Source organism: Anabrus simplex, chromosome 1 (genome assembly GCF_040414725.1).
Source record: "Anabrus simplex isolate iqAnaSimp1 chromosome 1, ASM4041472v1, whole genome shotgun sequence".
NCBI classification, from domain to species: Eukaryota; Metazoa; Arthropoda; class Insecta; order Orthoptera; family Tettigoniidae; genus Anabrus; species Anabrus simplex.
The window spans coordinates 1,170,783,274-1,170,808,869 of record NC_090265.1 but is presented as its reverse complement, the minus strand read 5'-3'; the positions used below and the strand labels follow the sequence as shown (position 1 = coordinate 1,170,808,869).

Genomic DNA, 25,596 nt, shown 5'->3' with positions numbered 1-25,596 from the left:
CTGTTAATTACTGGAAACAGAGAATAATACACTAGAATTACACAATTCTTAACTGCAGTTAAGTCTACCCTAATTACAACAACAGAATTTTAGTAAGAGAGTTACTACAGATACCACAGAAACGGTACTATACTATACAAATATTTCACAGTAATAGAATAAACACACTACTTTCTAATAAGATATTATAATTAGGGAGCGGATTTTTATGTGCTAAAAATGTGAAAAATATTTATTTTTTATGTGCTGAAAAACTTTAAAGTATGTGATAAAAATTGAAATTATTTTCCTTTAAATACCACATAACTACTCGCGCTCAAGAAGTAAATAAGTATAATGTTTTGTTTTAGAATATGGTGCTACCAAACATGCTCCTTAAGGCAAAATGATGTCTGTGTATGGAAACATGCTGTATGGTATATTCATTTTTGATATTCCAGAGTAGATATTATGAATGGTTATTTTTTAAAGGTAATGATTTGTTTAAATATGGCAAAAGCAACCTATCATCTTTGAAAAAATAGTACCAGTTCGTACTCACCCATGACACGCTGAAATATTAGTTGCTAGAAGTAGTCTCAGAATTGCAGTGAACAACAAAGGTCATCTCCAAGTTGTCCATCACAAATGCATGCCGATTATCTGTAAAGAACGCCTTATACTGCGAAAACGATCGCTCCACATCACAGGAAGTCAGACGAGCATAGTTAAATAGAGGAATGTCACCAACAATAACGCCACCAATTTCGCCAACATGAGCACCCTCTAATACATTAGAAATTTGGCACATTGTTTGAAATCCTCTGTTTTTCCTGAACAAGTTTTGATATTTAACCTTTAACGGTCCCTGTACCTGCGATGCTGGGAGTGAATCTAATTTATTTTCAACAGCGCGCACTTCCTTCACCGTTTCGGACAACAGGTTAGTGGATTTTTCAAGTATGTCTATAGTTTTACACAAGAAGCTTAGATTGGCAGATATAAACGCCAGATCATTTTTCAAAGAGCTGTCTTTTAGTATCTCTTGAAGAGTCTCGGTTGACGACGCGTCGTTTTTATCTAGCACGTTCACAACGGATGCAAAACTTTCAAAATTGTCTGTGTAGTATACCACAGCACTAAGCCAGGTACCCCACCGCGTAACAATAGGCAGAGGAGGAAACGCAAGATTCCGGTTTTTCTCTTTAAAGAGGTCGATTCTTGAGGATGCTTCTACGAAGACTTTTTTGCCGTTGGACACTAATTTATCCATTTGAGGATACTGAGCCCGCACAGTTTCGCATAACCTGTGTAGAGCATGAACAACGCAAGTTATGTGTATCATTTTCGGAAAGCTCACAGAAAGGCCTTCGGCTGCCTTTTTCATGTAAGCTGCACTGTCAGTAAGGAAAAGCAATACATGGTCCTATTTTATACCTTTTGGCCAAAGTAAATGCATGGCTTCATTGAATAACCTAGCTACAGTGACATGGTTTACAGCAAGCATTTCTTTACACGCTAGCAAATAAGAATGTTCGCAAGCAGTTTTGTCATTCTTCAACACACCAACTACAAAATTTCCTACTTTTCTGCCACTTGAATCAGTGGTTTCGTCAATGCTCACCCGCAGTTCTTCACTATCACATATTACCCGAATTCTCTGTAAAGTTTCTTCGTAACATTTTGGGAGATAATTTTTCCTTAATGTGGATTCGTCTGGAGGCTCAAAATTAATGTACTTTGTTAGGAAATTTCTCAGTCCCGGATTATTTATTTTACCAAGAGGAATGTCGGCGCAAACAAATGCTCTGCACACATCTAAATAATACTGGGAATATTTAGATGGGCCTGCATTTGAAGTAGCTGGTTCAGCTATTAGTAATTATCGCGAACGCACACGCGAAGCAGCCGCAGTATGCATATTTCCAGACAAATGCTGGATTACTTGAGAACGTTGTTCTGCTCGTACTGTTTTACCACACGGTTGGAAAAATAATACTTTTCCATCGGTAGTGAAAATGCTTTTAAATTCCACTACATCTTGTTGAAGACGCGACCTTGTACTCGACTTCTCTTTTGGCATTATTTTGCAGGTTATGACACACGCATTTACGGTGAATCACTGTTTCAATATAAAGATTAGCAGCGGACACTGAAGGAAATATTTTTTATAAATCCATTCAAAATCACACGACAACGGGAATGATGTGGACCCGAACAGCTGACCTTACTCTTAGGAGTGATGAAATTCCACTACCTAATGGTGGGACAATATTCTTCCGAGTCTCCCATGTCGTAACGGAATTACGTCACCTTATCTCTCCGTGATTGCCTTTCGCTGATATTCTATAAACAAAACCCGAGAGGGCTGACTCATAAAGAGTTGGAATGACATCATGCAAGGAAACATCTTATGCAGCAAATCAAATCGCTGTCTAGATGTATCGACGTAGCCAGTGACCAGCAAGTTTTAGAACTTATGGAGGGAAGTCCATAAATAGCCGAAACATTCAGATACATTATATTAAATACATTGTTAAAAACAATACCGTAATCATAAAATGAAAATATGAGTATTGTTTTATAACACAGGAGCATTTTATATTTTATTGATCAACAAATATTGGCAATTTATGTGCTTATTATAGATTTTCTTAAAATATGTATTTACATTTAAAAAATATGAAAATATGTGTTTTTGTGGGAAATAAGATTCAGTTTTTACACTTGGGGATGCACAACAGGAATAATGAACTTCGGAACTTGCGATAAAACTTACGCAAAAAAATATGTAATAACATAAAAATCCGCTCCCTAATTATAACACACTACAATAATTTTAAACTATGTTCAGACTAAATACAGATACTACAATACACTACAATAATTTTAAACTACGCTCAGACGTATTCTAATTACAACAGGTTATTTGCAAGCAAAAACAGAAAAGAAAATTACCATTAAAGTTCGAAATTCGTGCAAAACTACTCAAAATTATAGAATAGGCACTCTAATTTCTAATAATTTACTATACTACACTACAATAATGTTAAGACTACATTGAGACGTATCCTAGCTTCTTACTAAGCACAAATAGGAATGAAAATTCCAATTAGGCCTAAATTTAGATATTCGCAAGAACTACCGGTAGGTACTCAAAGATTACCAACAAAGTTAAACACGTATACAGATTAATATTAGTACTACTTGTCCTACTATGCTGTAATAGAAATGAAACCTGCCGTTTGCACAAAAATACACACGAATATAACAGGCAAGTTACTATCTAATATACTGTATCTACACTACAATTCTCAACTGAAATGCGGTTATGTTGTCTATTATCTTTAGAAATGAACCTTACCCCTAGAATTTTGTGCTTGTCATCTTTAACTTTTTCATAGCTTACGAATTCTTCTTTCACGAGAATGAATACTCCCCCTACTACCATTCCTATCCTATCTCTACAAATAGATCCTCCAACCATCAGTCTCCACTCCAGCATACAATGTGAGGCATTTGAAAAACAGTTGCTCTTTCATTGACTCTAAACCAACTAGCTGCCAGTCCGCTGACTCTCCATTGCGTCACGCATTCCACCCTGGTCAGGTCAGTGACACGCTGCACTTCCCTTTCAGGTGCTTTACCCCTAGTGTTCCCCTAGTATTAATGTTTAAACTCCAGGTCCATTTTCTTCAGTATTAGTGTAAAAATCATTAGTTATATTATTTTGCACAATGTTGGTTTTTACCATGCATTCATCAAACTGCACATTATTTTCCCACAACCATAGCTGCATTTCTGACTAGCAGTTTTTGGATACTTGTGCTTTACACAGTTCACGCGAGTGATAACTAGTGTTATCCATTCAAATAACAGAATTTCCAGGGATGTTTGGTAATAATTGTTCCTTAAACCGTATAGTGAACCCATCGCTGTTCATTTCTTCATGATAATATTAATTAGATTTTGATTTTAAAATGGAAAGTTCTCCCTACACTAAAGTGTTTGATTTTCTGGTTTCTGTTATGTGCTCCAATGTATAACTATTACTTTGAACATCATCACTAACTCAGATGTTAGTGGTGGTGGTGATTATTGTTTTAAGAGGAAGTACAACTAGGCAACCATCCTCTGTATAACACTAATCAGAGTGAAAAATGGAAGGGGTCCGACACTTCGAAAAATGAAGATATCGGCCAAAGGAAGACAAGGGCCACGAAGGGCATGAAAATGAAAGACTCCCTAGCCCTCGCAAACCTAATAGCGTCGGGGTCTGAAAAGAACAAGAGTTGACCAAGAGAGGTCGGATAGGATAGATGAAAGTGAGGAGCCTGGCACAAGTAAGTGGAAGCAATGCCAGGACTCAGCTAAGGGCCCCGTGGTCGCCAACCCACGCTCCAAAGTTCAGAGCCCCTGGGGCCCCTTTTAGTCGCCTCTTACGACAGGCAGGGGATACCGTGGGTGTTATTCTACCGCCCCCACCCACAGGGGGTAACTCAGATGTTACTACCACAGTTCATGCACACACACAGTACCTGACAAAGACAAACTGCCCCTTAGAGAGGCAAAATTATGGTCAGTTTTACTGTCTGCAGGCCGCTTGAACTTATTAAAGATCCTTTTAACTCGCCAAACAAGCTATGAGACCCCCAACTGCCCAGACAATAGAGGTGCTGCGTGCCAAATTTGTCTCTGGAGGTGCAATTAATTGGTTATGTGGTTTCTGCCACACTCATCTAGCGAAAGGGAAGCTTCCTAGATCTAAAGTGTTCCAGTACCCATTTAAGCCTGACACCTTTCCACCATTGGACACAATAATGGAGAGACTAGTGTCTCCTCGACTACTGTTTATGCAGATTCACCACCTGCAGTTGGGGACAAATAGCATAGAGAGCCAAGAAATAAACATGCTAGTAGATGCCAACATGATGGTAACGAGTTTACCACAGAAGTTGAATGGCGATAACACGTTTAAGTTGAGCATAAAGAAGTTGTTGATACACAAGTCCAATCACTTGAGCAGTATTGTGAAGAAAAGTGTAACAAAGGTTCAGCTGCATTACTCAGTTGACCATTTTCTCTACAACACGTACGGCATAACGGATGAGATGCAGTTGGAACAAAGATGAAATGAAATGGCGTATGGCTTTTAGTGCCGGGAGTGTCCGAGGACTGGAACAAAGATATGCTGCTTTGACTAAATATTGTTGTTACATCTAATTTGATCTACTTTTTTCCAGTCAGAAAGACTTACTCTATGCTATACATCTTGCAGCCATGCCTCCAACTCGGCCTGTTTTTTTTTTTTTTTTTTTTTTTTAAATAAACATATCATAATGGCACGGATTTATATTGTGTGAATATGTCAACCTTCCGAAACCTCCTATCAGTAGTTACGCAGGATATCCATAGTCTCATTAGCATTGTGACACCAGGCATTATCATGAATGTTGAGAGGCCTTAACAGCAAACACATTCACTTACTCTTGAGAGCGAGATGGTGATGGTCCAAAAAATGTCCGTAGTAGGTTGCAAAATTTTTAAATTTTGTAACCAGTTATGGTTCAGGGTGAAAAAGATGTTAAAAATTTGTGTAAAGAATCACATTTTGATTATTTAGCAAATTGTAAATACATTAACTATTTTGCATATAACCATCATGTTCATCAAATTCCCTACAAAACAACATGTTTCTCCTTTTAAAAATATATAATTGTTTTAACTTAATATATCAGTGATTATGATGTGATGATGTGTGTGGCCTTCAAAGGTGTGTGATAGGTTGTGTGAATGTTGTGTAGGAAAAGGGGGGAACATGGTGTTGGCACATGGCCTACTCCTGTTACAGACAATAAACTTTATTTTATATGTATTGACGGTTCAACTCTTACATTAATACCAAAACCATATTTATTATCCTCCTAAGTCAGTACATTAGTATCATCTTGTAAGATGAGTGTTAGACATGTTTCAACTTACTACAAGACATCTTCAGCAGAACACCTGGAATTAAAATGACGTTATGATTAAAATTGTGGAATATACATTAGACGTCTCAGCTAGCTGCGTTAACTTGCGTTCTGTTGCTCACTTGACAGTCACGCATCCGCTAATTGCAGAGTTTCCCTCTTGACTGCTGTGTTCTTACAGGTGAGGTAAAGGTAATGCTATTGGAAGGGGGTGGTGTGGAGCGGGAGGGCGTGACTTGTGCGAGTGTGGGAAAGCTCCTGAACTAGTGTGCTGTGGGCGGGTCTTATTCCAATTGTGACTTTGTTCACAGATAATTGGAATAAACGTTTCCCACAGTATGTTTCTTTTTTTTTTCCTTTTCATTTATGTCATTTAAATTACCTGCCGTGTTCTTATATTGCTCGATATTAATGTATATGTTCTCTAAAATATTAAACAATGAACCTTTTTGTTCCTGTTGTAGGATTCTTAAGTCTTGATTTATTGTAGTGTAACGGTGGTGGTAATCTCTGTGATGATTACCATGGCCAAGAAACGATTGTATTTAGAAATAAACTAGGCAACACCTTAACAAAGTAACATAATGCATTAGATAAAAAATGGAACACCCTCATAAGCTCAATGAACCAGAACACATTAAATCCTCCTAACCTTCATAACATCACAGAACCTAAAGTTTTCTCCCAATGGTCATGAATTTGAGTAAAATTAACCTTAATGACAATTGATCTTGAAATATTGAACAGTGGACCTAAACATAATTGGCACAACCTCTCTAAATATGACAATTTAATCACTACTTTAGCAGAGACAGAAATGGCTATTAGTTAAATACCATTAGAAAAGCAGGAGGAGATGAAATATGTATTAAAGAACAAACTTTTGTCTGACCAAAAACAAGATAAAAATGTATAAAAACTAAATTAATAAACGCGCTTTACCACTATAAAGTAGACACATCTGTAAGGAATTCTATAGAACTATGTGAGAAAACGAGAAACCTTAACGTGCCTAAATATCATTCATTTGACGTTACTAACATGTATGCCAACATCCCTATCAACATTACCATAAACTGATAAAAAGCAATTTAAGTTCAGCAAATTAAGCACTGGCGAGGTAAATGAATTCCTACAGATATTGAAGTTTACGTAAAGTAACAATTATTTTACTTTTAAGAATGTACCGGGTGTTCACAATTAAAGTTATGGTATTCAGTGCGGTACAGCACGGGGTGTAATGAGTACATATGCTAATTAAGCAATGCACTCGCGAATTATCTCACAAAAATTATTAGTTCCAAGTTTGGCCACCAGGCAAAAATATAGTGCTGTAAGCATTGGTAGGGGTCAGAGGAAAAAGGCACGAAAAATCAAACACATGATAACGGGTTCTTATATTGGTTGATATTAATATATGTGTTCTCTAAAATATTAAGCAATGGGCCTTTTTGTTTCTGTTTTAGGATTCTTAAGTTTTGATTTATTGTAGTGTAGCAGTGGTTGTAATCTTTGTGATGATTGCTCATGGCTGAGAAGCGATTTATGGTTACAAACACTGTTCAGTATGGCCTCCGAACTTGGCAATATGCTGCATCCATAACACGGCACGGTCGACAGGTGCCCAAGCATGTCGGGTGAAATCAGAGCGACATGACGTTGTATGCTAGCCTTTAGATCAGCCAGAGACAAGATATGTCCCTGATAGACATGATCTTTCAAAAATCTCCACAACCAGAAGTCAAATGGATTTAGGTCAGGGGACCTTGAAGGCCACGCATGTGGAAAATGCCTAGAGATAATTTGGTTGTTACTGAAGGTTTCCCGAAGCAATTCTTTCACCTGTCAAGCGATATGCGATGTTGCCCCATCTTGCATGAAAATAACGGTGTGGTCACAGTTGCATTCCTACAAAGTTGGAATCACATGTTGCACAAGGAGGTCTCTATAACGTGCAGATGTTGCTGTACAAGTTACGGGCTCAAGAGGGGTCATCCCCTCGAAGAAAAACAGACTGAGAATGAAGGAGCCTGTAATACCACACGAAACAGTCACGTAAGCTGAATGCAATGGTTGTTTCTGCACAGTGTTTGGAGGAGTCATTCCCCATATGCAACAGTTCTGTGCATTCACTGCACCCTCCAGAGTAAAATGCACCTTGTCAGTCCACAGAATATTCCCCGGCCATATGTTGTCCTCTTCCACATGCACCAGAAACCAAAGGGCAAAGTCAAGGCATTGTGCAGCATCTTGGGGTTTCAATTTGTGAACAGTATGAAGTTTGTAGGGATACCCGTGTAAAATGCACCGCAAAATCTTGTGAACTGTTGACCGGGGTAGCGACAATTCACGTGACATAGGTCGTGCACTGGTTACAGAATTGGGAGAACGTACTGCATGGTCTTCTACAGCTAGAGCAACTTCATCAACAGTGCCCACGGGAATGGGCCGCCGTCCTCTCTCTGGTGTGACACCTAAATCTCCTGTTTCCTCGAATTTCTTAATCATTTTCTTCAGCCCATTACTTGGCATGGGACCTCTTCTCTGCTGTTTCTGTCAGTTTCTGTTTCTTACAGTGCCATATTTTTACATGGTAGCAGAACTTGGAACTAATAATTTTTGTGGCATAATTCGCAAGCGCATTGTTTAGTTAGCATATCTACAAAATTCCAGACTCCTACGATCATTACAGCCCGTGCTGTACTGTACTGAATACCATAACTTTAATTGTGGACACCCGGTATCCTAGTATATCAACAAACGGGTCTTCCTATTGGAGCACCGGCTTCAAGCATTTTGGCCAACATATGCATTGATCATCTAGAATACACGAGTATCATCGGCGAAATTAAGGCCTTAAAATATTGGTGCGTTAATGTTGTGGCTATTGTTGACATGAACGTTAATAATGGAGTGGAAGTGCTTAAATAACTTAACAACCTAGATCCTAACATAAAATTTACCATGGAAACTAAGAGTAGTGATTCACTCGGTTACTTAGATATATTAATTACAAGTAACTATTCTCATTTTGGTTCCGTATTGAAGTTGACGTATGTCTCAAATATTATTACAATATTTATAAGTCCACCTGTTCAATACAATATTGTATTTTGTATTGTGAATTATGCCACAATATTGTATTTTGTATTGTATTGAACAGGTGGACTTATAAATATTGTAATATTTGAGACATACTTAGATACAACCATAACACGTTGTAAGAATAACAAATTAGCCTTTGATATATACAGAAAAACGACTTTCACTTCTAATACTATTCAGCAAAATCCTTTACACCCTGGCGAACATGAAAAGGCAGCCTATAATAGTATGATTGTGAAAGCAATAAAATTTCCACTATCTAAGGAAAATCTCAAAAAAGAAATTAGGACCATTCCTGAAATGGCCTTGAATAATGAATTTAATAGAAATTTTATGAATAGATTAATCAGTAAACATAAAAATAAGACCAACAATTAAAGAATTTAATGCAAAAGAGAATTTCACTGTCTTCATCTTCAACAATAGCAGTGTATATTGGTTCACTAATGTCCTTTAAAAACAGTATATAAAAATAACCTTTAGAACCACTACCGCTAACACAGGAATAATCTTCAATTCACACAAGGTAAATAACAGTAGCAAGTATACTAAATCTGGGATTTACAAACTTGAATGCCAGGCGTGAGTCAACATATGTAGGACAGAGAGGTAGAAACTTTTTAACAAGATATACTGAGCACCAAAATGCTATTAAATACAATCACTTCTTGGCCATGAGTAATCATCACAAATATTACCACCACTGTTACACTACAAAAAATCAAGACTTTAGAATCCTACAACAGGAACAAAATGTCCATTACTTAATATTTTAAAGAACATGCACATTAATTTCGACCAATATAAAAACCCGGCAGGTCATTTAAATGGGATAAATGAAAAAGGAAATATACTGTGAGAAATGTTTATTTCAATTATCTGTGAACAAAATCATAATTGGAATAAGCCCCGCCCTCAGCGCACTATTTCAGCAACTTCCTCCACACTCCCGAAAGTCACACCTTTCCTCTCCATACCACCCCCTACCAATAGCACTACCCACACCTCACCTGAAAGAATACGGCAGTCGAGAAGGAGACTCTCTCAATTAGTGGATGCATGACGGTCAAGTGAGCAACAGAATGTAATTTAAGGCAGTTAGCTGAGATCTAGCTTTTTGTTTACATTTACTTCTGAGTAATTTTTAAATTCCAATACAGATTATAGTTATTGACGGTTTCTTTCATGATAACACATCATCTGTAATTGAGACCTCTGACATGTTATAGAGACATGTGGATGGAAAATATTTTGAGTTTTTACTCGGGAGCAAGTGCAAGGAAGAAAGGGCCACGGACGACCACGATTGAGATGGAAGGACACAATCCGACACAGTATTAGAGAAAGAAACCTGGACTGGGTCACAGTGTTGGAGGAGGAGTGGTGGAAAGACCGAAGAAAGTGGAGAGGAACCATATTTGCCCCTACCTGGCTACAGCTGGATAATGAGAAATGATTTTGATGATGACTCGCGAACAAGAGGCTGAGCCTCGGAGTATTGCGAACCGGAATACACAAGATAACATGCCCATTTGTACATTCCATTTTACTTTATCATTAACTTTTAGCAATATTTTAATGTATATTCCATCATTTTAATTTAAGGTGTTTTACTGAAGATGACTCGTAGCAAGTTGAAACATGTCTAATTAACACTCATCTTACAAGATGATACTAACGTGTTGACTTGACTTACTAATAGGGTCGTATTCATGAACGAGACTTTGACTTAGACTTAGAAGGCGGTAAGTCGCCATTTCCATTTCATAATCGCTACTTGGAGGTAAGTAAACTTAGATGGCGACTTTACTTCCAAGTCGCCGATGTTCCGTACTTAAGTAGACTCTGAGATCAGAAAAATAATAAAATGGCAGATCTTGCTGGTGTAGTTAAATTTGTAGACGAATTTGAAGAGATCCAGGAAATTATTCAGTATCTTGTGCCTAATCCTCGGCGTGTTATAAAGAGATGCACGGAACCCAGTTGAATTACATAAAGAAAATGAGTTTAGAAAACGATATAGATTCGAGAAACGTACCGTATTGGATGTACTAACGATGTTTGAAAGCGAATTACAGAAATATAATAATCGAGGATCACCCATGCCTCCAATAATACAGTTGCTAATTTCGTTAAGAATTTTTTTTTTTAACTTTACGTCACATCGACACAGATAGGTCTTATGTCGACGATGGGATAGGAAAGAACAAGGAATGGGAAGGAAGCGGCCGTGGCCTTAATTAAGGTACAGTCCCCACATTTGCCTGGTGTGAAAATGGGAAACCACGGGAAACCATCTTCAGGGCTGCCGACAGTGCGGTTCGAACCCACTATCTCCCGGATGCAAGCTCACAGCCTGGCGCCCCAAACCGCACGGACAAATCTCCCGGTCGTTAAGATATTATGCTACAAGTAAGAGTAAAATTATTGTTACTATAGCGCAAAGTTTTTGCACTTTCTCTCATCGTGTTATCTATTTAGGTTAAGGGATGATCACCACAGATTAATGCATTCTTGTTGTAAATACAATAGTCTTTCACACTTCCGTGGTTTTCAGGTAACTTCCAAATTGATTCCGCTGATTTACGAGGAGTAAGCCAGCCCTCAGTATGTAGAATAATCAAAAGAATATCGAATATCGATCCTGACTGCCCGAAAGAGACCACAGTTTGTTTCGTTCCCAAATGAAGCTGAATGTCGAAATAATGCGCGACGTGTGTATGAAAGATCCCGTTTCCCTGGAGTGGTTGGAGCTATTGATTGCACCCATGTACCAATAATAAGTCCAGGTGGCAACCATGCTGAGGTTTTCCGTAATAGGAAAGGGATTTTTAGTTTCAATTATCAGGGCATAGTCGACCACAAGATGAAGTTTATTGATTTCGTTTTCAGTTATATCTTTCTTCTCTTTCACTAGTTCTAGTAACACCTCCCTTTCATAGTTGTTGAAGGCTGGCAATTTTTTCTTTCCATCCATCGTCGAGAAATAAGAATTAACTGTATTAACTGGATTGGATTGAGTTTAGAATCCAATGCGATCTATAACGCAGGAAACAGCTGAATTTCTTCTTCTTCTACCACTTTATTAAGAAAAAACATTGAGTGATGGGAGATGCTACACTGCTCTTCCATTGTTTTCACTGCCAACTTCATATCTAATTCTTCACATCGTAACTTACCAAAGTCTACTTACGCCAGAGTCTACTTTGTAAAAGTTGCGTCTATAAAGAAACAGACTTCCACGAAACTCAACTAAGTGAACTTACGTAAGTCGAAGTCAAAGTCACGTTCATGAATACGACCCAGAGATCGGGCCAGGAAGGAAGACATCTGGGAGCGCGTGCGCACTTTGGACTGTCTCGCGTAGCGTATCCCTCCTAACAGAGCTCCTGCTGCAAGGACAGTGCAGTGCATAAGTTTACACTCAGCTGCCGCGCTCTGCTTTCTAATTTCCCTTTGAGTAGTAACTGTGGTTAGGGATGGTGTACGTTAGGCCTATCTGTGACAGCATGGAAGGCGTTAAAAAAGTAGCCTGCATCGTAAGATGCTAAAGAATCAGACTCGTGCAGTAATCTTGAACGTTATAGACTTTATGGAAAGGGAGGCAAAGGAAGAACAGTTCGTGATAGATTGTAAAAAAAAAGTGCAGGAAAGAGTAGCAGCAGCTGCTGGAGTGTCAGAAAGTTATTTGGTACGCATTAAGAGCGAAAAACGAAAGAATTAGGAAAACCTATGGATAGTCTGTTTGAAACACCAAACAAAAACAGAATGCGCACAAAGAATATTACTGGATTGGACGACTTTGACGAAGGTGACGTATGTCGTATTGTTAGCAAATTTAATTTAGATGAAAAATGTTTACCTACAGTTTCAAAAATTCGTGCAAAGTTCGGTAAAGACTTAAAGTTCAAAGGATCCATAACTAGCGTCAAGCGAATTCTTCGATCATTAGGATATCAGAAAAAAAAAGCTAAGACTAACAAGCGCATCCTAATGGAAAAACATGACATAAAATACAAAAGGTTTGTTTATTAAAAAATGCCCAATATCGGGCGGAGGATAGTTGTACATGCTGGCGGTGCAATGGGTTCCATCGAGAACTCTCTGCTAATCTGGAAGTCTGGCAGCAAGAGTGGCGACTACCATGATGACATGAATAGTGACTTTTTTTTTTTTTTTTTTTTTTTTTTTTTTTTTTTTTTTTTTTTTAAGAGTACCGGTATGAAAGATAACTTCCACCTCGCAGTGTTCTCGTAATTGACTACGCGTCATATCACAACAAGGAAGTAGATCGTGCTCCAACCCCCAGCTCACGGAAAGTGACGATGATCTCCTGGCTAGTGAATAGGAACATTCCACGCCGTGAGACGATGTACAAACACGAGCTTTATGAGCTTATCAAATTGCACAAGCCGGCACACAAAACCTACGTCCTAGATGAACTCATGGAACAGTTCGGACACTCGGTAATTCGACTGCTCCCATATCACCCTGAATTAAACAGTATTGAAATAATGTGGGCAAAAGTGAAGAACTGGGTAGCTTCTCACAACGTCACCTTCACTATTGACGACGTAGAGAAACTCACCTGACAGAAATTCGTGTCAATATCCGCCGAAGACTGGAACATAAGGGATGGGGACATTTTAAAGACATTATGGAGCCCTTTGCGATCCAGCTGGGAGCCGACGACACGTCATCCGGTGAGGACGACAGAAATGATGACGGAGGACTCAGTGGAATTGAAGAGATGTAGTGGACCTAACAAAACAATGTGCTCATTTGTGAATAATTATAGTGTCATTATTTTATTACTTCTAGTGCCATTTAAGTTATCTTCGTATACATACGTTGTTACTCAGCATATGTAGACCCTTTATGGTGTTTCCTTTTATGAATTATATTTTGTTTCTGTACCTGAGAACAATTATATAATTATACATGTCATATCGTTAAGTCACATTTCTTATTTTACAACAAAACATTGGCATTAAGGAGCTAGGGACAAACGATCATATAGTCTAACACTGCTTTCTCGCCTTAAAACAAAAGTAATTATTATTATTATTATTATTATTATTATCACTATTATTATTATTATTATTATTATTATTATTATTGTTGTTATTTCTTAATCTGCTTACCCTCCAGGGTCGGTTTTTCCCTCGGACTCAGCGAGGGATCCCACATCTACCGCCTCAAGGGCAGTGTCCTGTAGCGTGAGACATTGGGTCGGTGGATACAACTGGGGAGAATGACCAGTACCTCGCCCAGGCGGCCTCACCTGTTATGCTGAACAGGGGCCTTGATGGGGGGTGGGGAGAGTGGAAGGGATAGACAAGGAAGAGGGAAGGAAGCAGCCATGGCCTTAAGTTGGGTACCATCCCGACATTTGCCTGGAGGAGAAGTGGGAAACCACGGAAAACCACTTCCAGGATAGCTAAGGTGGGAATTGAACCCACCTCTACTCAGTTGACCTCCAGGCTGAGTGGACGCCGTTCCAGCCCTCGTACCACTTTTCAAATTTCGTGGCAGAGCCCGGAATCGAACCCGGGCCTCCGGGGTTGGCAGCTAATCACGCTACCCACTACACCACAGAGGCGGATATTATTATTATTATTATTATTATTATTATTATTATTATTATTATTATTATTATTATTATTTCGTTTCACCCTCTTTGGGGTATGTTGAATCAATTCTTTCTCTGTGTGTTGTTCTTTCCTTAGTGCCCAGTATTTCTTCATTCTTTCTGATCTTCTTATCTTCTCGTCTTCCGAGATAATAGATGTGGCTTTTAATGTAGATTTGTTTTGGAACGTTATGTTTTCTTCTTTAGTTATTACTTTAGCTGTTCTACCGAATAGTGATTTTTCTGTAATTTTTAATTCTACCAAGTCTTTTTCAGTTTCTTTAAACCAGTTCGGTTCTGTTTTGGGTTACGGAAGAAGTCAAGATTTGTTCGGTTAATCATAGAGTTCATTCCGAGGAGAAGATGTCCGTAAAAATTTATCCTCTTTCTTCGCATAGTATCTGAGAGTTTTCAATTTTCTTGTAACTTATTATTATTATTATTATTATTATTATTATTATTATTATTATTATTATTATTATTATTATTATTATTATTATTGAGTTATTTTACAAGACGTGGCTTAGGTTATGAAGGCTGGTGTTATAGCAAACCATATTCTACACTGCACATTTACAGCGTCGTAAAGTTAATTTTAAATCAAATTATAATTTAAAAATAAGGACTACGCAAATTGATACACGGAAAGGATTTTGATAGCTAATGCAATAAGAGGTTAAATTATGTTCTAACTCCTTCAATCTATCTGTCATTTGTAACACTTCTAAATGCATTCATTTCGGCTAGGTATGTCTGTTATTTTCAGCCAGAAGGGAATTCCACTAACTGAAAATCTGCGGAGTGTTACATGCCAGTTATAACAAATATTTCGGGTCAACTGTACGTCGCCACACACTGAGCGAGAAGGGGAAGTCAGCGTTCTCGCTCCCACGGCTCTGCTTTCTCACTCGCACACTTCCCCTCACTGGATGTCTTCCTAGCTGGCCCGATCTCTACTTGACTAAATTCCTCTCGTTCCCACTGGAACATAGGGCATCCATGAAACGTCTCCATTGTGGTCGTCGACTTGCCAATGTTTTAACTTCCTTCCAATTCTTCCCTGCTTCAAGAGCCTCCTCCTCTACAGTCCTCCTCTAGGTCTTCCTAGGACGACCTTTCCTCCGTGCCCCTTGCGGATTCCATTCCAGTGCTGTGCGTTCTATAGATCACGCTGGTTTTCTCAAAGTATGACATTTCCATTTCCTCCTCTTGATTTCCACTGCGACTGAAACTTGGTTTATTGTTCTGCATAGAATGTTTTTATTTGTGCTTGTACTGAACGATTTATTTATGTTTAGCAGTGACAAACACAACACATTTCAATTGCAGCAACGGTTGTCGAATATAAATCAATTTAATGCATAGGCAACTTTGATACGAGTATGACATGGAATGTAGTAAATTTTGAGTAATATGAAAAACCTTAAAAAAAAAAAAAAAAAAAAAGATATGCATTTATATATATGTAGTAGATATACACTAATCACAGGCAGACATGTAGTCTTACTTTACCGGTACTTTTGCGTTATAACTGACGAAGGTCTGTGTATTCAACAAGTACCAATATTAAAGTATCACACTACAGTCTTCTGGTCCGACTCATTGGCTGAATGGTCAGCATACTGGCCTTCGGTTCAGAGGGTCCCGGGTTCGATTCCCGGCCGGGTCGGGATTTTAACCTCCATTGGTAAATTCCAATGGCCCAGGGGCTGGGTGTTTGTGCTGCCCCAACATCCCTGCAACTCACACACCACACATAACACTATCATCCACCACAATAACACGCAGTTACCTACAAATGGCAGGTGCCGCCCACCCTCATCGGAGGGGCTGCCTTACAAGGGCTGCACTCGGCTAGAAATAGCCTCATGAAATTATTATTGTTACCGTGTTTTAGCGGTAGGTAGAGGTGAAAGAAGGTGGGGGCGTGAACGGGTCTCAAACTACGGAATCAAAGTTAATGTAAAAATTTAACAAGGTTATATTTTCTTTTTAAAATGAAGAAATAACAAGCAGTGCAGGTACAGAATAGCAAGTCAACAAAATGTAGGTACAATATTTACTGGATTTGGGCTCAACGCCCTTACTTCACAATTCGTGGGCAATCAGCCCAACCTTACTTCAAAATAAGTTTTACCAGAGGGGCAGAAAACCCCATTCATGTTCAGGAGCACTTGCTCCAAATTACACTGAAAAGCCTCCACGAGGCATACAACACTCAATTTTCGAAAAAGAGCCACTCGCTCTCAACTTTAAGCCTCTTAAAGGCCACACCAAACTCCACCTTCAAGCTGTCCTCAAAGGACATATACACAGGGGTAAAATACCCAACCTACTGAGGTCTATTAAATGAAAAGAAGGTTAATTACATGACCTCTAAAGTAACAATTGGAGGAGGCGATCTGCACTCCTAATGCATTTGTTTTAAAAACCTAATTTGGCTCTAGGCCACTGATGCAAGGGCTAATCCCATACTACGGAGGTGACTTTAGAAAAGAAACAAATTTACATAATGTTAAGGAAGAATAGGTTGAGAAAATAAGTTCACCTCAAAACAACATGAGTGGGAGCTCGAGAGGGTTAAGCACTCTCTATCCCAATATGTAGTTTAAAAGATAGAATAGATACAAGTTTCTTTACATTTTTAAGGAAGGTTACATAGGGAAAAACTTCGGACCCGCCCCGAGAGTTAAACTGCTGAGCTAGCAAAGAAAGAAGTTATTAATTGGCCATTACCTTGTTGTTGACCGCTGCCGAAGAAAGAGGCGCTTCCCGCCCCCTGCTATTTACTTTACACACTGAAAGATGGAACAGAAGTGGCCCGGAGACCCTAAAATCAGCAGTTTATATTCTCTCGCGGAAGGTTCGAGGCGTTAGGGGAATGAAAACACCCTCCCACAAACTCTTTATTGGGTAGGATACAGCAACATATTCAAGTTGGGGGAAGATACATCCTATTGGTCAGAAATTACTAAAAGAAATTCGGGATTGGCTAAATACAAAACAAGGGGAAAAAGAGGGGTATACAGCCAACTTAAACAATAACAGAAAGAAATTTAACAAGAAACAAACTTTTGAAATAAAAACTCCGCACTAGGGTGCACTATTGTTGATCTTCAGTAGTGTCCTCTAGAAGAGAAAGTTCACACTTCTCACTACAAGCAAAACAAAATACGTCGAAAATGACACAGTTCAAAAACTCCAAAATTTCCAGGTAGTGACATCTTCTGAGAAACTTGAAAATTTATACGGACTATAAGGTTCAGACTTCCTCCAGCAGAGGAGTTTCAACTGGCGCACATTTTAAATTAGCGGCGTGGAGGTGTACCGCCCGGTACAATTATTATTACAGTCTTTTGGGTACAATGGCAGTTACATACGCAAAAATTTTAATGGTTATTGTATGAACTGGTGCAACAACAAACAATTACAAGGCAACACAATAAATGACTCCGTATACATTACATCGGGCAAGCTCCCCGTCAATAACTGATAGTAAACAAAAACAATCTTTAGTTTATTCCAAACATTTAAAAATAGTGAAGAAAAAACTGGAACAAAACACATCAACAGTCACCATACTTTTATCACGGGACGTATGCTTTACAATAGTGGTGTTCCTCAGGTGTTCAAATTGTCCAGGATGATCATCAAGGTATCCACTGCGGTACCACAAGTACCGAATCGAGGAGATGTCAGCTGGCCCTGTGATGTAGGAGTAGCATGCCTGCCTCTTACCTGGAGGCCTCGGGTTCGATTCCCGGCCTGGTCATGGATATTTACCTGCACCTGAGGGCTGGCTCGGGGTCCACTCAGCCTTCGTGATTAGAATTGAGGAGCTATCTGACGGTGAGATAGCAGCCCCGGTCTAGAAAGCCAAGAATAACAGCCGAGAGTATTTGTCGTGCTGACCACACAACGCCTTTGGTCTGAGCAGCGGTCGCTTGGTAGGCCAAGGCCCTACAAAGGCTGTAGTGCCATGGGAGGGCGGTCAGCTGGAAATGTAACAGTGACTGTGATTGCAACTTTAAGATGGTGTTATGGTGGTGCAGCATGATACTGATATTCATAAGTTGCAGCCCGGAATACATTCGTCTTGTATACGTTTTTTCAACTCCGAAACCCGTACACGTCAAATGGCTGACAAACTGCTGTAGCGCCGGCTGGAATCGTCATAACTTCTACTTCGGTGCTGTGAACAAGCGCATTGTGGCCAGAGACAGAATCTAACAATAAAATGTTTTGTCCATCGGGTAAACTTGGTTTCAAGATGTCATTATACCAGCTGTGAACTTCTGCTTTGACTATCTTTCCAGTCGTGGTGCACACGACAGTAATATTTTCGTTTGAAAATATTTTCATAACAAGGGAACCGAAAACACCATTTCTTTCCTTTAAAACTATTAGCAACGGGAAGAGTAGCTCACCTTCTGCTGACATGGTAGGCATAATCGTGTAGCTGTGCGTAGTAGAGGGAATTGATTGGACCGCCGTGCTAATTGACTTTTCTCTTCGTCGCACTAACGTTCTTCCGGTCTACATTTCTAAATTAGAGCCGCTTTGGTCACTGTTAAAAGCATGTGATGGGCTGTGTAACTGTATTTTTTCTTCTACGTTTTCCACAAACATTCGGCTTCCACCATAACGTGAGTTTCCCTATCAATTTTTTACGTTGTTGTCACAACAGCAAATTTTCGGGATGTGATTCCAAATTTGATTTTGAAGTCGTACAGCCAGCCTGAGGACGCTTTAAAGTCATGGATCTCTCGAGAGCGGGCACTTTGCATTGCCCACTGTTTGTTTGCGACGTCATGGACGGTGGACATACGGTACTCTGTGTCAAATTTTTCCTTGCAATCCATCGCAATAAGATTAAATTTGTCTCAGAGAGAGCTTCCTTCATCCACTACATTTTCCAGGCGGAGAGCTGTGCCTCACTATGCAGATTTCTTTTGCACAGTTGCAAATTTCAGATTTTTCCATTTTCCCCTCCTCCTGTAGTTGACTGCTCTTGTCTTATACTGTAAGTCTGCGGTGTCTCTCAAAATGGCACTGTCTTGGGTTTGTCCCGGTTCTGGTTCGCTATATTCAATATCCTTTCCATTTGCCTCTGACTGATCGGACCTGTACGTCAAACTCGTAACGTCCTCCAAATAGAGACTGTCACGTTCAAGACAGTAACTTATGAGCCCTGAAAAACAAAATAAAAATATTTAAAATACATGTTGTTATATGTATATTTATTGACAGAAACAAGGGAGAACACAAATGGTGGTTACCAAAAAAAAAAAAAAAAAAGAAAGAAAAAAAAAAGAGAGAGTTTTCGGTATCAACATATCAGACGGTCCAGTGGTGAAAACTAAAACCTAAAAGATCACGCTTCAATCTACGTTATTACGGCCATGTCACGCAGTGTGACATCACCCCGTGTGCGTCAAAACTTATTTGAAAACAGTTGACTGCCTAACACGCACCCTCAATCGCGTCATAAAGCTGATAAAGCTGTAGCTCCCGAATGTTCAGCGGACCTTCTTCACCGTGGCTTCCGTGATTTGCATGAAGATGAAAAATAATTTTTGTCATGCTCAACGACATTGCGCTTAAGGAATCGTCGCAAATGTTTTCTTAAACATTTCAGAAAATGTAAACTGACTAATACGATGTGGAAATTACAGAGGAGAAATATGAGGAAGGCTGATAGAGTACGCAAAGTGTAGCACCAGTTCTCTTCGATAGCTAAACAGACGGGCAGGCGCGAGGAGAAGAGAAACATGTGGTAGAGGTGTGGAGGGGAGGAGGTGCAGAGGTGTGGCACAAAGTAGACAGTGTGCTGGCTAAGCATTGGTCAGCAGGTATTCATCGCTGTTCGCGCGGAACTTGAAATGTCACAACTGTTAGGCCCCTTAGTTAACGCCCTAATGAATGTCAGCACCCAAAATTGATGGTGACATCATTTTTACGTGTACCTCAATGTGTGTTCCAAGTTTCATCACGATTGGCAACTTGACCATTGCCGATGTTCCCTTGTCATATCTTCACTGTAATGGGATTGGTGTCTAAAGCTGCATGACATCCTAGCGATACTCCAAAGAATATTGCTCTGCCATTTGTCTTCCCCTTACTGTCTTTAAAAACAACAGTGCACTATGCCTCTGCACTCCACCCTATTGTAACTGTAGCTGATGAACTCAGGATTTCAAAGTTTGCTCCAAGTAAAATCTTGGGGAAATTTTGAAAAAAGCAGTAAGGAATTCATGCACTGAGGTTTTGCCGATTGTTCCTTACTTTGGTTGTTTTTTCCATTTCTGTCAGTCATGTTATTGCCTGTGCATGTATTAGTTCATTGGTGCCGAGATGTCAATATCAATGTTTTTGCTCGTTTCATCAACTATGAAAAAGCCTTCAATACAGTCCGCTGTGGTGAACTTATGAACATTCTCAGAGAATTAAGACTTGATGGACAGGACATCCGTATTATTGGTAATCTCTACTGGAACCAGAGTGCTGGCATAAGAGTTGACGGTCGTGTCTCGGAAGAAGTCTCAATTATGAAAGGAGTTCGCCTAGGCTATATTCTTTCACCCATGGTTTTCAGCATCTTTTCAGAAAAGATTTTTCAAGATGTTCTTTATGGAAAGACTCGAGGAGTTGTGGTTAATGATTTCATAAAAAATAACATCAGGTATGCCAATGACACTACGGGAACTATGTAATGGTGTCACTGAAGCCAGCAGCGCCATGGAATTGAGGCGTAATGTAAACAAGACCAAGTGGATGGTTATGAATAGGAAAGAAGATGGCATTCGAGGTGATCTTACAGCAGCAAAGGACCAGATCGCAAGATTGGCAACATTTAAATACCTGGGATGTCACATCATTGATGACTGAGACATTGCTCGTGAGGTCCGATGCAGAACTCAGCAGTCCAGAACTTCTTTTCAGAGACTTGGAAAACTTTTGACAAGGCGTGACGTTTCCATTACACTATGGACACGACTACACCGGTGCTACGTTTTGAGCATTCTGTTATATAGCGTTGAGGCGTGGACACTAACTGAGACCATGTGCAAGAAGTTGCAAGCATTTGAAATGTGGACTTACTAAAGGATGCTAAAGATACCTTGGACAGCTGAAATGACCAATATAGAAGTTTTGAACCATATGAACAAAAAACTGGAAATGCTTACTACCATCAAGATAAGGAAGCTAGAATACTTTGGTGATATGATGCAGAACAGTAAATACCACCTTCTGCAAGTAATACACCAAGGGAAAATTAGGGGAAAACGTGGTCCGGGGGAGGTAGGACATCATGGCTCGGCAACTTGAGCCAGTGGTTTGGGGTGACAACGCTTACTCTGTTCAAAACAGCTATGAACAAACAACAGATCATGCTACTGATCGCCGAAGTTCTGCAAGGACATGGCATATGAAGAAGAAGAAAAAATTATTGTCAGGTTCAGCAATATGGTTTACAATGGGAATATAACCATCCTAATAATCGAGATATTAAGATTACATTGCGTACATTCATGGCCCTTGCATTTGTTCCAAAAAACAATGTAGAAGTAGTTTTTCATCTTGTCAGAAACAGTAATGAGCGTGAAGAACTTGCCCCACTTTTCGATTATCTTGCAGAATATTGTGTTTAGAATGACCAGAAAGATGTAGACGCGAGGCTGTTCCACCAAGGTATGAAATTTGTATGTGGAACCACCATCGAGCAGCTTACGAAGGCACACAAAAGACCAGCAATGCGAGTGAAGGATAGCACAATCAATTTCGTGTACTACTTGGAAAGCATCAGCCAGATTTGTACTCGGCTGTTTGTCACTTCCAGAAGGAGCAAGGTGACACGGAAATAATGGTAGCCAAGTTAAGCATGGGGTGATAGGGTTATACTGTAGTTGTACAGAACAAAGAAGTGGCAGAATGTTCTGAAGCGGTTCCGTTCGATAGTACTAAATTATGAAGATTATAAAGATGCCGGCGCCACCCTTAATTTTTTATGCGCAATTGCTCACAACATTGTTCTCTAAACAGATTTATCATATTGCAGTATAGGAAATACATTTAATTTAGCAATTAAAGACAATATCGTTGGTTATTTCTATGACACTACAAATTACGCCATGTTGAAGAGCAATAACCTTCAGTTTCAGAAAAGTTCTGTTGGGAAATTGTATGTCGGGATTGGAATGGTGTTGGGAAATACATATGTCGGGAGAAATGGTGTCAGAAATATGATCTGGGAAAAGTGCTGTCGGGATAATGTATGTCGGGTAACTCTACTACAGTAAAATCTCGTTAAGGCATTTCTTCAGGGGACAAGGAAAAATAATGTGTTAAGCGAGAAAACGTACTACTGAATACACGAATAAAAACTATCCAACAGGGATATGGAAACATTAGATACAATTTTTCCAATATGATGGCATTTTACGTCCTGTATCCTAGTGTACAGTGAAAATTATATCTACCGTTTCTAAAGGTGAGCAGAAAATATTAAAAGGTGTGAAAAACATGGGAGAACAAATATGAAAACCTTTTCCGCTGGGGATAATAAAATAACAGTGCACTGAAAGGTGTATAAAAAACAGCAGACAACAAATATGAAAAATTTGCACGGGGATCCATGAAAATATCAAAGTTTATTGCAGATCACACTCTTTCTAAAACAAATGGTAGTATAGACTTTTATTTCGGACCAGTGGTTATTAAACATTATTTTCTGGTCACACTCTTAGACAATGAATTGGATGTTATACTCGACCTCTACCCTGTGCGACTGCAACGTTGGCCATCGTTTTGAATCAACAAAACTTTGATTCAAGCAACTCGAATGATTGAGTTGAAACTCGAAGGTGCGAATTTCAACATTCCCGCTACCTCTGCACACTTTAAAGTTGCAGGTGCCAGTCCACTTTCTGATAGATTTTAATCTTGTCTTCATTAGTAAGGAATTTCATGACATTTTCCGAATCCATAACTGAATCCAGACGTAGGCTATCAGGCTACAAATATTCTCTACCTTTCACTATACCACTCATCACAAAATACATTTTTAATTTCTGAATGGAATGCGATATACAAGCACAAACAGGCTCAATTTGTTATTCAGCAATCTCGCTGCTAACCAGCAAGCAAAACTGAACATTCCTGAGGCTAATGGCCTGCTCGCCGAAATTGCAACTTATCCTGTGAAGTTCAGGAATTCAAGGTTTTTTCCCCCGTTATCACTCAACTGTAGGGAGGGCTCTTTCTTACCCAAGTTGTAAATCACATTCCTTTCACAAGAGGTGCCAACGGCCGTAGCCGTGTTGAAACACCGGATCTCGTGAGATCTCCGAAGTTAAGCAACATTGGGCGTGATCAGGAGTTGGATGGGTTGCCGCGCGCTGTTGGTGGGGGGGTAAGGGAATGGAGGAGCGGAAAGGAACTGGCCACCCTACCGCACGTAAACTCTAGCTCAGGAACACCTCTGCGGAGGTTTGGACCTGTCTTTGGGCAGAATAACCCTTACCTACCTCACAAGAGGTGACAAATAACATTTCCAGGGCTACGAAAAATGTGATCGTACTAAGCAGTAATAGCAAAAATTCGTTACACGATAAGTGAGGTACTTTTATGTAGATTTAATACAATGAGAATCGAGACTTTGAATTTCTGATGTGCTAAGCGGGAAAACGTGTTAATGAGAAACTCACTAATGAGGTTTCACTTTGTTGGGAAAGTATATTCGGCAATCGTAGAAGTAATTTGTGGGATGTAAAATCAATAATATTGAAATTGTTTAGTTATAATGGTCTCCTTTGTTGTAAGGGTTGCATCTCCTTCCTTAGAAATAAAAATTTGAATGCTGAAGATGAATGTTCTTGTTTCAGCTGGAAATGAATCGTGTCCTCAACCCCAAACCTCTGAACATTTGGCTGCTATTGAGATCATGAAGTTGAAGCACATCCTCATTCTTCAGAATAAAATTGATCTTGTTAAGGAAGGCCAAGCCAAGGAACAGTATGAGCAGATACTTAAATTTGTGCAAGGTCAGTGAATCTTTATGTTTGTTAATCTTGATAGTAAAATTAAGTGAATAAATACCTATATATATTTGAAAAGTGTAAACCTTGTGATTACCATAGAACAGACTCTCTGTGGTTATACTGATTTCAGCATATAAAAATAAAAACTTTGAATACTTTAATTGGTGATGGGCGCCAGCTACTAACAGAAGTAACAATTGCATCGACTATGATTCTAATTTTCTCAATGGTGCAAGTCATCAACTTGCTTGGCAAGCATACCATGGATAGGTTTTGGAAAAGGATGTGGAGGTTTGCTTCCCACCTTGAAATGGGCATTACTTGGACTTTACTTTCTGAAATAATTGCATTGCTACATTGGGGGAAAAAAAAAAAAACTAACTTTTATTCTTAAACTTTAAATCAGTGGTTGTAAGATTTGCTGTTGATACATAATTACAATTTAAGGAACTATGGAATCAAAAATAAAAGAAGCTATTGGCATTTATGTTAAATCAAACTCTTCTGGTTGATTTGCATCTTCTTACTTGAAGTACAGTTAATCTGCACAGTTTCACAATACCTTAAACTGTTGTTTGTACTTCCTTCTGGCTGGTGTTACCAGCAGTCTCGCTGTTCCTGCATGAACAGTTGTTTCGCTTATATCAGCGAGTCTTATGGTGACGAGATTGGCTTCTAGACAGTATACGGAAAACATAAGATATCAGACCAAAAATTCAAATTAAACTGCTCTCCAAGGGATGCGAGCACTTTTATCACTTTGCATGATCACATGAATTCTCCTACCATCAACTTCCTCCTCCTCTTCTGATTCTGCAGTTGTTTAGTTAATGGTGTATTCGATTCATACCCCACATGATGATGCTTC

The 25,596-nt window shown here is 39.2% G+C and overlaps 1 protein-coding gene and 1 long non-coding RNA gene across 3 annotated transcripts in view; one reads left to right on the top strand and one right to left on the bottom strand.

Annotated features, from left to right (window-relative positions):
• The window catches only part of LOC137497014 (uncharacterized), a 47,282-nt gene extending 46,573 nt beyond the window's left edge, over window positions 1–709 (bottom strand). The window contains exon 1 of the long non-coding RNA XR_011017603.1: window positions 542–709. This is a non-coding gene — a long non-coding RNA (uncharacterized lncRNA). The remainder of the gene's footprint in view (window positions 1–541) is intronic.
• The window catches only part of eIF2gamma (eukaryotic translation initiation factor 2 subunit gamma), a 426,482-nt gene that overhangs the window by 246,552 nt on the left and 154,334 nt on the right, over window positions 1–25,596 (top strand). For both annotated transcript variants that reach the window (XM_067137496.2, XM_068225434.1), the window contains exon 5: window positions 24,573–24,731. In XM_067137496.2, coding sequence (XP_066993597.1) covers window positions 24,573–24,731 — 159 coding nt within the window. The remainder of the gene's footprint in view (window positions 1–24,572; window positions 24,732–25,596) is intronic.